Here is a 12,023-nt window from a genome sequence, read left to right as displayed (position 1 = left end):
GGAGGTGAGGGGAGACCCAGGGGAAAGGGAGGAGGACTGGGGCGGTGGGGGACTAGTAACACCCTGTGCCCATCGGCTCGCCAAGGCGCCGGGATTGACCCACGTGAGCCCCACTGACACCAGTGGGGGTGGCACAGCCACACCCCATGGCAGGGGATGCTGGGTGGAGTCGGGGAGCTCCAGCCTCCCCTGATCATGTTGGGGGGGGGGCTGACTGCCATGGGGCCCTGAGGCTGATGGGGCTGAAGGCGTCTCTGGGAGGGGAAGGGTGGGGCCCTCGCTGCCATGGGGCTCCTTACAGAGAAAGGGGAAACATGGAGCCTTCTCTGTCCACTGCATCCCCCCAGCAGCAGAAGGGATTGAATTTTCTCCTTCCCTCCCTGGTGCAGACACCCCCAGTGCCCAGGTGTCGTGGCCTGAGGAGGAGGAGGAGCAGGAGGAGAAGGAGGAAGAAGAGGAGGAAGAGGGTTCGTCCCCCATCACGGTGATCCAGCAGCACCTCCAGGGCAGAGCTGAGGTACAAAAATCCCCCAGCTGCGCTGCCCCCCAGTCTGTCCTGCTCCTTGTTCCATCCCCACCCAGGCAGGGGGGCTTGTCCCAGAGAATCCCTCACCCCCAATGGGGGGACACAGCTCCTCTGTTATCTGGCACCCCAAAGTGGGGACATTTGTCCCACACAGGCCAAGGTTTCCGCTCCCCGCAGACACTATCCCAGTTCCAACCCCATGTCTGTGCAGGGCGACACTGGTTTCGGGGAGGGGGCGGCTTTCCCTGTCCAGCCCCATGGAGGTCCTGAGCCCTGGAGCTGGTTTGGGTTGGGCGGGGAGGTCCCTATGTAACAGGCTCTCTCTCCCCCGACCCCACTCCTAGCTGGTGGCGGACAGGGCCAAACAGCTCCGCTTCCTCCAGGCTGTGCCGCGTCTCTGCTTCTCGGCACAGAAGCAGGGGCGGGACACCCTGGAGCCCCCAGTCTCCAAAGCAGCCCTCGTGGAGAGCATTGCGGTGAGTGGGACCCCATGCCCGGCCCTGGGGCGAGGGAGCCAGACATGGGAGGAAGCGTCAGTGGGGCCAGAGCGGGACGCAGAAGACAGGGGTCCCGGGCGGAGGGCTGGGGAGCAGGGAAGGGAGAATTGTGACACAGATGGGGAGCTGACAGTGGGGAGGGAGGGTGGAGTTGGGGAAGAGGGGGAAGGAAGTTTGATGGACAGGAGGAATGGGGGGGGCAGCTGGTTGGGGGTGGGGGTGACACTGGCTGTTTCTGCAGAGCACTTTGGGCTCCTCCCGGGGAAGTGCCAGTGCGTCTGCAGGGCCTGAGTCTCACATGCAGTTTTGTTTCCTTGGGGTCTCCCAGGAGCTGATTGAAAATCTCCCTGGTGCGTCAGAGCCGAGCTCCATCATGCCCAGCTCCATGGCCGCAGTTTGCAGCCTCAGGTACCAGGACCCTCCGGTCCAGCTGCCCTAACCCTGGTGCTGACCGGGCCCAGAGCCGGGAGTCACAGCTCCTCCCCCGCCTAGGTTCCCCCCGGCTGTGGCTGTTCCCATCCCCCAGCAGAGGAGGCGGGAGCGTCCCCTCTTTCCTGGCCGGGGGGTTGATTTCACTCCAGGAAAGTAGGGAGGGGATCACTGCGGGGGGGCGGGGTGGTCATGGCCATGGCAGTGCCAGTGCCACGCTGGTGCTACAAAGTGTAACACGGGCTCCTCTCCAGCAAACTGAAGCCACCGCTCGCCCTGGAGCTAGAATCTCGCCTCCTGCGGGCTCTTCTGAGCAGGATGTGCACCCTGGGCACTGGGCAGGACACCACACACTGCCGGGTAGGTCCTGATCCTACTTCTCTGGCCCAGGAGCAGGAGCAGGCTCTGGTCCCTGCTCCCTCGCTTTGATGGAGCTGCTGAGAATAGGGGAGGGGTGGGCAGAGCTGGGAACAGGCCCGGGACAAACTGGCAGGGGGGCCCCTTCCCTCCAGAGGGGATTGCGTTACCCCTCCCTGGCTGATCCCAGCCTTCCCTCCTCTCCTCATTCTCTGATCTCCTGCCTGGACTCTCCCGGCGATCCTACCTCCCACCCATTGCAGTTTGGCTGGTCCATACTCTGCTGGGTACCAGGCCCTGCACAGAGAACTGCTAAGAACAAGGATTGACGAGGCAGCAGGCATCCGGCCATGAACTCTTGCTAAGTGTCCCTGGAGTGATGTGAATGGGAGAGGCCAGGATGTGCCTTTTGAGTCTTGCCAGGGCTCCTGGAGAATCCTCCGAATTGTCCCCTGACTGGTGTAGCCCCATGACTGATGGGTGCTTCCTCTTCTTGCAGGCTCTGTACAACACCTATTCCCAGAGCCTGGACATCCTGCTCAGGGGCCTGCTGACGGAGACCCCCACCATGGAGAAGCTGCAGCACCTCCTGGAGGTGAGTAGAATGGGACGGTCTGGGGTGGAATTGCCCCTGAACCCCGTGGAAGGGCAGCAAAGGAGAGACTAGAAGAGCCACGTTTCCATTGTGTCCTCCCAGCTTGGACCCAGCCGGCCACACTTTCCCAGAGCTGCCAGTGCAGGGGAAGGAGCTGGGACTGTCAGCCACAGCTCTGCACGGTTGCATTAAGCACTAACAGTGAGCACCAGGCCTGGCTGGGGCCTGAGAGACTGAAACCTCTGTGAGATGCAGAACATGGGCCTCAGAGAAAAGTCACTGGCTCCTCTCTAGGGAGATCCTGAGATACAGGAGGAGCGTCAGGGAATCAGCTCTCATGTCCTAGGGACACTGCTGTTCCCGGAGGGATTGTCCTCATGGCTGTTCCATCCATCCTGCATGTGCCTTGATCCTGACGTGCTGTTCATGGATCAGGGGTTCAGAGCAAATAGACCAGCCCCAAGACTGACCATTATCCCAGCTGTTTGGGGGGAACCGAGCCCATTCCGAGTGCAGGGTCAGTTGGATTGAGGTTCCATTTCACCCAGAGCTGGGGGTGTCTGAGGGCAGGTCACTGTCCAGGCCTATCTCTAGCTGAGAGCCTGAGTGATGCTGAGCTGAGATCTCACTCAGGTCCTGCCGGTTAGTTACCAGGGGAACGCTGGCCCCTTCCCAGCCCCAGGCAGCTCCAGGGTGGGGGGTAATAACCAGCTGCTTGCTCTGCAGGTGTGCCCCATCAGATCTCCAACCTCCTGCGGCTGGCAGATGAGGGAGGCCACAAGGACATCGTGGTAGGCATCATGCAGGCAGCCAGGGTCCAGCCAGCTGCTGTGGCCTCCCGCCTAGTCCAGATCCTCCAGCAGGATGAGGTAAGGCAGCTCCTTTAGTCACACACCGGTCTGTCTGTCTCCAGGTGGCCGGCCAGCTGACCTACAGCAAAGGATAATGCCCCCAAGCACTGTGTCTCGCCAGGACACTTCCTGTTCTGCCTTGTGTTGTTGTGAGCAGTTAAACAGTGCTTGTCCTCCCCAGAGGTGGCCGCACTTCAGTGGCGGGTGAAGTGACCCCTACAGAGGAGGACCAAACGCTGCTCCCAGCCCTGCTGCCAGCCGTGCAGTTGGAGCCAGTGGGCTGCTGGTGTCAGAAGAGTCGGGATTGTCCCTGTGTTTGTAAATCACTTCGAGTCTCCCCCATGGAAGGAGCTTTAGAAACAAAAGGCCACATCCTGCTCCGGGTTCCAGCCGCTCAATCTGGAGTGACTCCATGCACTCCAGTGGGGCTACTCCAGATTCACACCAGCAGCACAGGCAGCAGGCAGTGGCCAAAGTATTTGATTTGAATGTGGGTGCATTATCCCCCGAGCTCCTCATGGCCCAGAGCCAGGTGTTGGGCAGTCAGGGCCCAACCCTGATCCCCGTAATTCAGGGGTGTCCGCAGGGAGTCCCCAGAGGTCCCTGGAGTAAGTGGGAGCTGAATCCAGCCCAGCTTCACACATGCCACCATTTCCTGGCCTGACTGGAGCCCTGCGGGCGTCCCTGGGAGCTGGCTCCGTGTCCCAAGCCACAGGCCACTTTCCACTGACCTCCCCCCACCCCTCGGCTCTCCGCCCCAGGTGTCTGTCGGGCAGAAGGTGGCGGCATACGAGGACCTCAGGACTGTGCCGCTGGAGCAGGGGATGGAGGCAGGACTTATCGGCAGCCTCATTGCTGTGGCCTCCCAGCAGATGAGGGCGGCTCCAGAGGTGAGTGACTCTCCCAGGGCAGCTACAGGGGACGCCCGCGGTGAAACCTTCCCTCCGTGGGTCTGGGGGAGCTGAGCCCCAGGCCCCGCGTGGGATACAGGCCTCTGGAGAGGGCTCCCAGCTCCCTCAGTGAGAGCCGCCCCTGGGTCCGTATGGATCCTACCAGGAGATGCACCATCCTAGGCACAGAAGCCAGAAGAGGGGGCGGCCCACAGCTCCCCCGAGAACCTCCCCCGAGCCAGAGGCTCCTTCAGGAGACAGAGTGAGCGGGTGCAGCGCCAGTAGGGTCGTGCCAGGCTCCCATCTGGGTGCGTAGGTGCAGTGCCAGTGGGGTCAGTGGGGTTGTGCCAGGCTCCCATCTGGGGTGATCAGGTGCAGTGCCAGTGGGGTCAGTGGGGTTGTGCCAGGCTCCCATCTGGGGTGCGTGGGTGCAGTGCCAGTGAGGTCAGGGGTTGTGCCAGGTTCCCATCTGGGGTGTGCGGGTGCAGTGCCAGTGGGGTCAGTGGGGTTGTGCCAGGTTCCCATCTGGGGTGAGCGGGTGCAGTGGGGTCAGTGGGGTCCTGTCCCGTTACACCAGCTCTGCTCACCCACAGGATCAGGATCAGGGTAAAGTGCCTCTGCCCAGAGGAAAAGCCCAGGAGTTTGGTTAGAAGAGCCACATCCCCTGCTCCAAAGAGACGTCTGACCAGGACCTCCTGTCTGGGGTGGGGCCTCTCCAGGGCACTCTCTGGCCTGGAGCTGAGATTTTCAAAGCCCCCTAGGGGTTTTAGACACAGAAGTCCCACTGGGTTCAGAGGAGCTGTATGTAAATCCCCTTGGTGGCTCTGAGAGTCTTGGCCTGAGACGGTGCGCAGATCCCAAGGGTGGCTTCAGTCAGGCTGGAAGAGGGGCACTTACAGGGCTGCATGTCGGGGTGCTCTGGCCTGGTGGGCCAGCTTCACTGAAGGGAGAAGGCAAGGTGGGAGGTCACCCAGGAAGAGAAGGAGACCCATCCTAGGCAGGGGCCAGGCCAAATATTCTCTGCCTTGCGGGGTCAGTGTTCGGTGAGTGCCCCCTCTAGTACCTGAATCCCTGCCCCCTCAGCCGGGCATGTTACCCCCCTTGGGGCTGGTGCCCTTATGCCCCCCCCCCCGGCTCTGGATCACTAATGGGCTCTGCCGTTCCTTCTGCAGGAGGCCTCGAGCGAGCTCCAGGCGGCTGCCAGTGATACCTTGGCCGCCCTCGCTGGCAGCTACTTCGGGCCGGTGATGCGGGAGCTCCAGAAACACCTGAGGCCCTTTGTGCTGCCAGCGGAGTTCACCCTCCTCACCCTGGGCAAGGTCATGGCGGCCAGCGGTACGGTACCACCCCATCCCCCGCGTGGGCCCATTGCTTCGGGGATGCTTGCACCCTGCAGTGTCCCTGGGCCTGCAGTTGCCTGAGAGCCGGTCCCGTCCATCTCTCTGTGCAGTGTACAGGTGCGTCCCTTTCCTGGGCATCACCCTGACCACCATGCAGACCGTGATGCGAGGGATAGATGACAGCAGGAGACGAGGGGCCTTCTGCACCGGTGAGGGGACCACTTGGGCCAAGCCTTTGTTCTAGATGGTGGGTCGAGATGGAGCTGGTTCGGCCCCAGATCCCGGCACCCCATGACCCTGGGATCTGAACAGCCCTGGACTCTGAGTGTGTAACCCTGATCCAGACCCCAGCGTTGCCTCTTGGCCCCGTCTCTAGTCTGTGGAGGTGGAGGAAGGGGAGGGACAGTATGGTCTGGACCCCTGGGTTCTTCTCCCTGCCGGGGGAAGGTGGGGCTGGCAGGTTAATTCATTGGGCAGGGATGCGCTCCAGTTACTCTGATGGTGGGAGTCGTAGAAACACCTGTACATGGAAGGCACTTTTTAGCGGAGGTCTTGGTTCCCTCCATGTCTTGGGGAAAGGGTGTGTAGGTGCTGGATCTCGGCACACTGACAGGTGTGTCATCATTGGCTCCATGGCATCAGGGCCCGGCCTTGTCTCTGTCACGCCTGCTGACTGCAGGGACTCATGTCATGCCCCGAGGACCCTCACTTAGGGTTGCCAGTTTGGTTGAATGTATTCCTGGAGGTTTCATCACATGACATAATCTTTCATGAAAGATTCAGCTTTGATTGCTGGAGATCCGGGGCAATCCTGGAGGGTTGGCAATCCTACGTCACTGTCTGCCCGCTGGAGGCTGCGGCATGAACCCTGGGAAGGAGGGGCCGGAGAGTGCAGCATGAACCCCAGGGGGCAGAGTCTGCAGCATGAACCCCAGAGGGCAGGGGCAGAGTCTGCAGCATGAACCCTGGCACACAGGGGGCTAGGTGGGAGTAGACCCCTGCAGAGACTGAAGTTCCTGAGAGTGCAGAGTTTGAGCTGCTCTGTAATGAACCATGTCTCAGCCCTGGACTGAGCTGCCCTTTGCCCCCTGCCCCCCAACAGCCCTGGAGTGCACGTGTGGGGCAATCAGCACTTACCTGAGGAGCTGGGAGAGGAGCACCTATCCACAAATCACGCTCCAGCGCTTCTCTGCACACCTGCTCCCCACGTACCGGTACCTCCTCAGCGCCTGGCTGCCCAGCGAGGACACAGAGGTGAGGGGCTCGCACAGGCACTGTGGCCACGGGGCGCTCGCTCTGCATCTCCCCACAAGCCCTTTCGCCCCTGGCCCCTTTGTAAGGAGCAGACCCGGGTGGAAATCTCTCCTGTCTTGGGGTGGATAATGTCACCGGATGCTGGGGGCTGTGGAGGTGGAGGGCTAAGAGCCAGGATTCCTTGGCCAATGTCCTCCTGCAGCATAGAGGCCAAACTGGTCTCCCTGCATCTCAGGCTGGTCCCTACTGCTCTGGGTGCCTGAGCCAGTGCTGGAAGGAGAAGTACTGGATCCAGTGACTGAGCCGCAGGGGACCAAGCCAGCAGTGACCCCGTACCCATCTCTCGACAGGTCAAACTGGCTGTCCTCAAGGCCCTGGGGCCAGTGCTGAACATCCTGCTGCCCAGGAAGGAGCTGCAAAACCAGATCTATGGGGACATCCCCCTGCTCCTGGCTCTGTACGGGAAGAACATCGAGGCCTTTTACATCACCAAGGTGAGGAGGTGGGGGGCGTTCCCTGCAGGCTCCATGGGCCAGCAAGTGAGCTGTCAGATCAGCTGCAGGATGTTGGATGGGGGTTCCCAGGGCTGGGAAGGGGTCCCAACACCAACCCCCCTCCTAGGGGGTCAGAGTTAACTCCTGGAACAACCATCACACATAACAACAGCACAACACTGTTCTGTGACCCCTGCAAAGGCCGGAGCAGACCCAGGCCAGGATCCCCAGTAGGGGTTACACAGCACAGCTTACAGCAAAACAGCTGTGTCCCCCCCACCCCCGCCTGCACGCCTGGCTCGACACACACAGACTCTGCCCCGTGCCCTGGGGTCAGTCCAGCCGGACCGTACTCTGGGTGGTGCTGGCGGGCTGGGTGAGCTCAGCATGGTGGGCTGGTTAGTGGTCTCAGCTCCTGTCTGCTGAAGGCTGAGAGTTGACACAAATCCCCTTTTACCAGCAGCCGGCTCTTCTGCCAGCAGCGCCCGCCCTGCCCCAGCTCAGGGCTCCTGTCCGGCAGCATCTTTGTTTTCTTTCCAAATTTCCCAGGCTGCCCCACACCATTCATTCAACCCCCCCACCCGCAGGGTCCGAGTTAAGTCTGTGTGTTTGAGTGGCACTCCCCCCTGCCTGTCAGGTTTGTGCAGAGGAGCTGGGGAGGGAGGGAGGAAGGGAAGGAGATCTCTCACCAGCTCCACAAGGGTGCAGAGCATACACCCAGCCAGCACCCAGGCTGCAGAGCGCTCATGGCTCTCACTGTGTGGAGGAGGGCTGCCTGAGAGGCCGACTCTGGACCAGGATCCAGAACTCCAACAGTCCACGTGTCAGGGTTGCTCAGATCTGGGGCTCCAATTCCCAATCCCACCCATGTCAGGCAGGAGTGACTCCATCATGGCCAGTGAGCTGCTGCCCCAGGGTCAGAGCAGAATCTGGACCTCTGCACTAAGCAGAATTTCCCCCTTCACCACCCTTCCAGGGTGATGAGAACCTCTTTCTCCCCAGAGCCTTCAGCCAGGGGTGAAGCAGACACCTCTGTGGCTGATGAGTTGATGTCAGTGCAGCTGGGACCTGCTGCTCCCCTGTGCCGGCTCTGCCCGACATCTCTCCCTGTCTGTTGCAGGTTCTGGGACAGATCTTGCAGGCCTCTTCCTCCAAGAACCCGATCCCAGAGGTGTATGTGGCGGCCATCTCCCACACGCTGAGCTACCAGGTATGCGGAAGTGGGGCTGGCATGGGTGTGCTGGGGCCAGTAGATCTCGGGGACGCCAGCAGGCATCCGTAGCGTGCACAGTGCTCCCCACCCCCTGTACTGGAGACCTCCCTGTGCCCTCAGCATCCCATACAGCGGGAGTCGCCAGTGCTCAGCACCGCGCAGTGTCTGTGGGCCCAGTTCTCCTCTCTTGTGTGGAGTCCAGGGGCGTTTCTCCTGATTTACTCTGGTATAAGTGAGAGCAGGATCAGGCCCTTTAGTCCCTTCTCAGGGCTCTGGCTATGTCATACACAGTCCGTACCGCAGGGTCTGCGATGGTCACATGGCCCAATCCGGTTCTGAATCCTACTCCTAGCCCCATCAGTGTGAATCTGCACTGGAGTCTGAGGAGTTGCAGAATCGGGCCCTGGTCCCTTTGGGAGGTTCCTGTTTGAGCGAGCAGGCTCCTCTGACCTGTTCCCATCTCCCTGCAGGTCACTTCCAAAGCTCAGCGGCCCTATCAGCTCTGCAGGGAGAACCACACAGAGATTCCCCACGTCTTCCTGCAACTCGGTAAGGGGGTGGTGGTGAGAGGCTGCAGCCCAGACGAGCGGTGCATGGGGTGCCTCGAAGCTCCCGCTGCTGGGCCCAGATCCCTGATTCAGCACAGGAGAGGAGAGCTCACTCCTCACTGCCCATCATTCTGTTTCCTATTCCCCGTAGCCCGTTCCCATCCATCACAGCTGTTGGGGATTTTCCATCGAAAACTGTTGATGGGCAGGGGAGATACCCGTGTGGGGATCCTGGCCCTGATGTCATATGTTATTGGTGCTGAAGGTAGGAGCAGGAGCAAGAGCTCAGAGACTTCCCGTATATCATGTCAGTGCGAGCGCCTGGTGCAGCACAGGGCCCGCTTTGCAGCTTCAGGGCCCGTGGGTCTGGCTGCAGGGCCCTGGGTGTGACCTGCTCCCTGTAGCAATGGACAGTCCCCCCCGTGCTCCCATGCTGTGCTGGGCAGACACACCCCAAAGCTCTGCACACTCGGACACTGAGGGTGAGCCTGCCTGCACCAGCCATGGCTGGGGACAGGTGTGGGTGTGGTGCCCCTGCCTGGGCCCAGCCTGCAAGGGGCACTCAGAGATGGGGAGGAGGGGAGTGAGGATGAGCATGGCAGCCCTCACCAGGTGGCCTTGTTGGTGACACACGGGTACATTGTTACAATGAGGTGGGGGGACTTTGTGATCCTGCCCCAGGCCATGCGGAGCTAGTCTGTGGCTCTGGCTTAGTGACGCTGTGTGCCCGTCTCTTCCAGTTCCGGGGCTGGCCAGCCAGAAACACCTGTGCATCAAATCAGTGAAATCAGTTCTTACCGACGGGAGTCCCAAGGTGAGAGAACAACAGTGCTGGGTGTGGGTGAGGCGGGCAGTGCCGGGCGTGGGTGAGGCGGGCAGTGCCGGGCGTGGGTGAGGCGGGCAGTGCCGGGTGTGGGTGAGGCGGGCAGGGTGAGGCGGGGGGCGAGGGTGGCTGAGGGGACTCTAGGGAGCGGAGCTGAATCCCCAGCTCGGCTGGGAGGTAGACCAGCTCTCAGGGGGACTGAGAGAAGCGGGGGCAGGAATTCATTCACAATGGTGAGAGAGGGGATGGAAGTCACCAGAGAAGAGAGAAGATTTCATCTCGGGGGTTGGGCGGGGGAATCCGTCCCTCAGACGTGGGGAGGAAATGTTGCTGGCTCCCGGTGCCGTTAATACCCTTCGTTCTCGTGGGCGTCGGAGTCTCTGATTGATCCTTGTTCCCTTGCAACAGGGGGACATCACAGCCTACATCATGGTCCAACTATTTAACATCAGGGTCTTGGGCCAGGTGCCGGACGCCCTGCAGGGGCTGTGCTCCGTGGGGCAGCCTTGAAGACCCGCCCCCTGTTCGCATGACCAGCTCCCACCCTCTGCCACAGGTACTGCTCTGTCTCCCTGTGCCTGGGGGGAAGGGCTGGGGGGAGCGGCCATAGAGCCCGCAGCACTGAGAGAAACCAAGGCCGAGCACCTCGCTCTGGGCACCCTGCCCCACCCCGACCCCTGGAGCTGGGGCCAGGCCAGATACTGGTTGGGAAGAATCAGGCTGTGGGGCTGGCCCAGAAGTGAGAGCATCCGCAGAGCCAGGGGTTGTGCTCAATAGCCATTGCAGTCTGGGAGGGGTGGCCTGACGTGGAGCCCCTCCCCCGTCGTCACTGCTCAGACCTTCCCATGGCCCCTGTCACCCCTGACACAGCGAATGTCCGACCAATCCCCAGCCGGGGCCCAATCCACCCACCTGGTATCTGAACCCTTCCCAGCCAGGAATGAAACTCCCCCCGAACACCCTGGGGCAGGGGAGGAGCCTCCCCGTCTGGCAGGTGGGAACTGAGACGCAGAGGAAGGGTTGTGGGCCTGGTCACACAATCCTGGGTGTAGATCTGGGAAGTGGACTGGGTCCCGTCCTAGAGCCTTTCCCCCAGGGGCACCTTCGCTTCTGCCCTTTAGTCTCCCCTCCGGCCAGGGGGTCTGTGCGTGTGAAATGAACAGGGAGGGTGACGGGGTCCTGGCACACAGCCTGGATGGGAGCTCCCTTGGCTTGGTCCCCAGGCTCAGAGACATCTTTGTCATCCCACTGTTCTTCTGTTATTGCTAGGAAGGAGTCCCCGATGAGGGGTCTCCAGGGCTCCAGTAAGCAATCCTCATTCCCGCCCGCATGTACCACCCTGCCCTGCCCTGCCCTGCCCTGCCCTCTGGGTTCTTCGCTGTTGACTCTGGCTGGACTCTTGACTCCGGGCTCTGGCTATGACTTTAGCATGACCCTTCTTGGCTCCGGATTTGGGCTATGAACCCCGGCTCAGTATTCTCCTTGCCTTTCTCTAGCCTCGCTGCAGGCCCTCCAGCCACCCGCTCCACAGCATTGCCTCCTTCTCCTCCTGATCTTCCCCAACCTCTCCGATTTCGACTACATGGCTTCGACCTTTGCGTGGATATGGACTTTGGCTCGTACTTCCGACCACCCGGCTTTGACCTCTGGCATGGACATGAACCCTGGCTCCGGTTCTGCCTGGTATGTCACTCAACACCCGTGTCAAAGTTAGACTTAGGTCTCACAGTTTGTCAGACCACTCTGTTTTATTAGCACAGCGCTCTGCTAATAACACCCAGATCATGTGAGCCGCATGCAAGACACAAACTATCTTATTTATACAGATAAAAGGGTGAGAACTTAACAAGATAACAAAGGAAGCAGAATCAGATACATTTACCTGGGCTACAGGGGCGGCTCTACGAATTCCGCCGCCCCGGTCGCTCTGGTGGTCTCCAGTCCCACGGCTCCGGGGGACCTCCTGCAGACGTGCCACACGAGCCGCGGGACCAGCTGACCCTCCGCAGTCATGCCTGCGGGAGGTCCACTGCTCCCGGGGCTCCGGTGGACCTCCCGCAGGCATGACTGCGGAAGGTCCGCCGGAGCCGCCTGCCGCCCTCCTGGTAAAATGCCGCCCAAGCGCGTGCTTGGAGCACTGGGCTCTGGAGCCAGCCCTGCTGGGCTAGGCATGCAGATCTTATTTCCTTACTAACTATTACCGATC

The 12,023-nt window shown here is 61.1% G+C and overlaps 1 protein-coding gene and 1 long non-coding RNA gene across 2 annotated transcripts; both read left to right on the top strand.

Annotated features, from left to right (window-relative positions):
* Positions 1-417: 417 nt before the first annotated feature.
* Positions 418-3,196, top strand: LOC120392932. Its single transcript, XR_005591832.1, has 5 exons — positions 418-517; positions 871-1,002; positions 1,352-1,431; positions 2,309-2,404; positions 3,131-3,196. It is a non-coding gene; the product is annotated as an uncharacterized LOC120392932 (long non-coding RNA).
* An 8-nt stretch (positions 3,197-3,204) lies between these two features.
* On the top strand, positions 3,205-11,658 carry LOC120392929 (maestro heat-like repeat-containing protein family member 2A). Its single transcript, XM_039517584.1, has 12 exons — positions 3,205-3,273; positions 4,017-4,145; positions 5,318-5,480; positions 5,596-5,694; positions 6,588-6,739; positions 7,090-7,233; positions 8,354-8,443; positions 8,917-8,995; positions 9,146-9,259; positions 9,735-9,808; positions 10,226-10,373; positions 11,314-11,658. The coding sequence occupies exons 1-11, from the start codon at positions 3,205-3,207 to the stop codon at positions 10,325-10,327; spliced, it is 1,215 nt and encodes a 404-aa protein (XP_039373518.1). The 3' UTR covers positions 10,328-10,373; positions 11,314-11,658.
* The last annotated feature ends 365 nt before the right edge of the window (positions 11,659-12,023 follow it).

This window comes from Mauremys reevesii, unplaced genomic scaffold (assembly GCF_016161935.1).
Source record: "Mauremys reevesii isolate NIE-2019 unplaced genomic scaffold, ASM1616193v1 Contig127, whole genome shotgun sequence".
NCBI lineage: Eukaryota > Metazoa > Chordata > Testudines > Geoemydidae > Mauremys > Mauremys reevesii.
The sequence above is the reverse complement of the archived record's forward strand: the minus strand, read 5'-3'. Positions and strand labels throughout refer to the sequence as shown.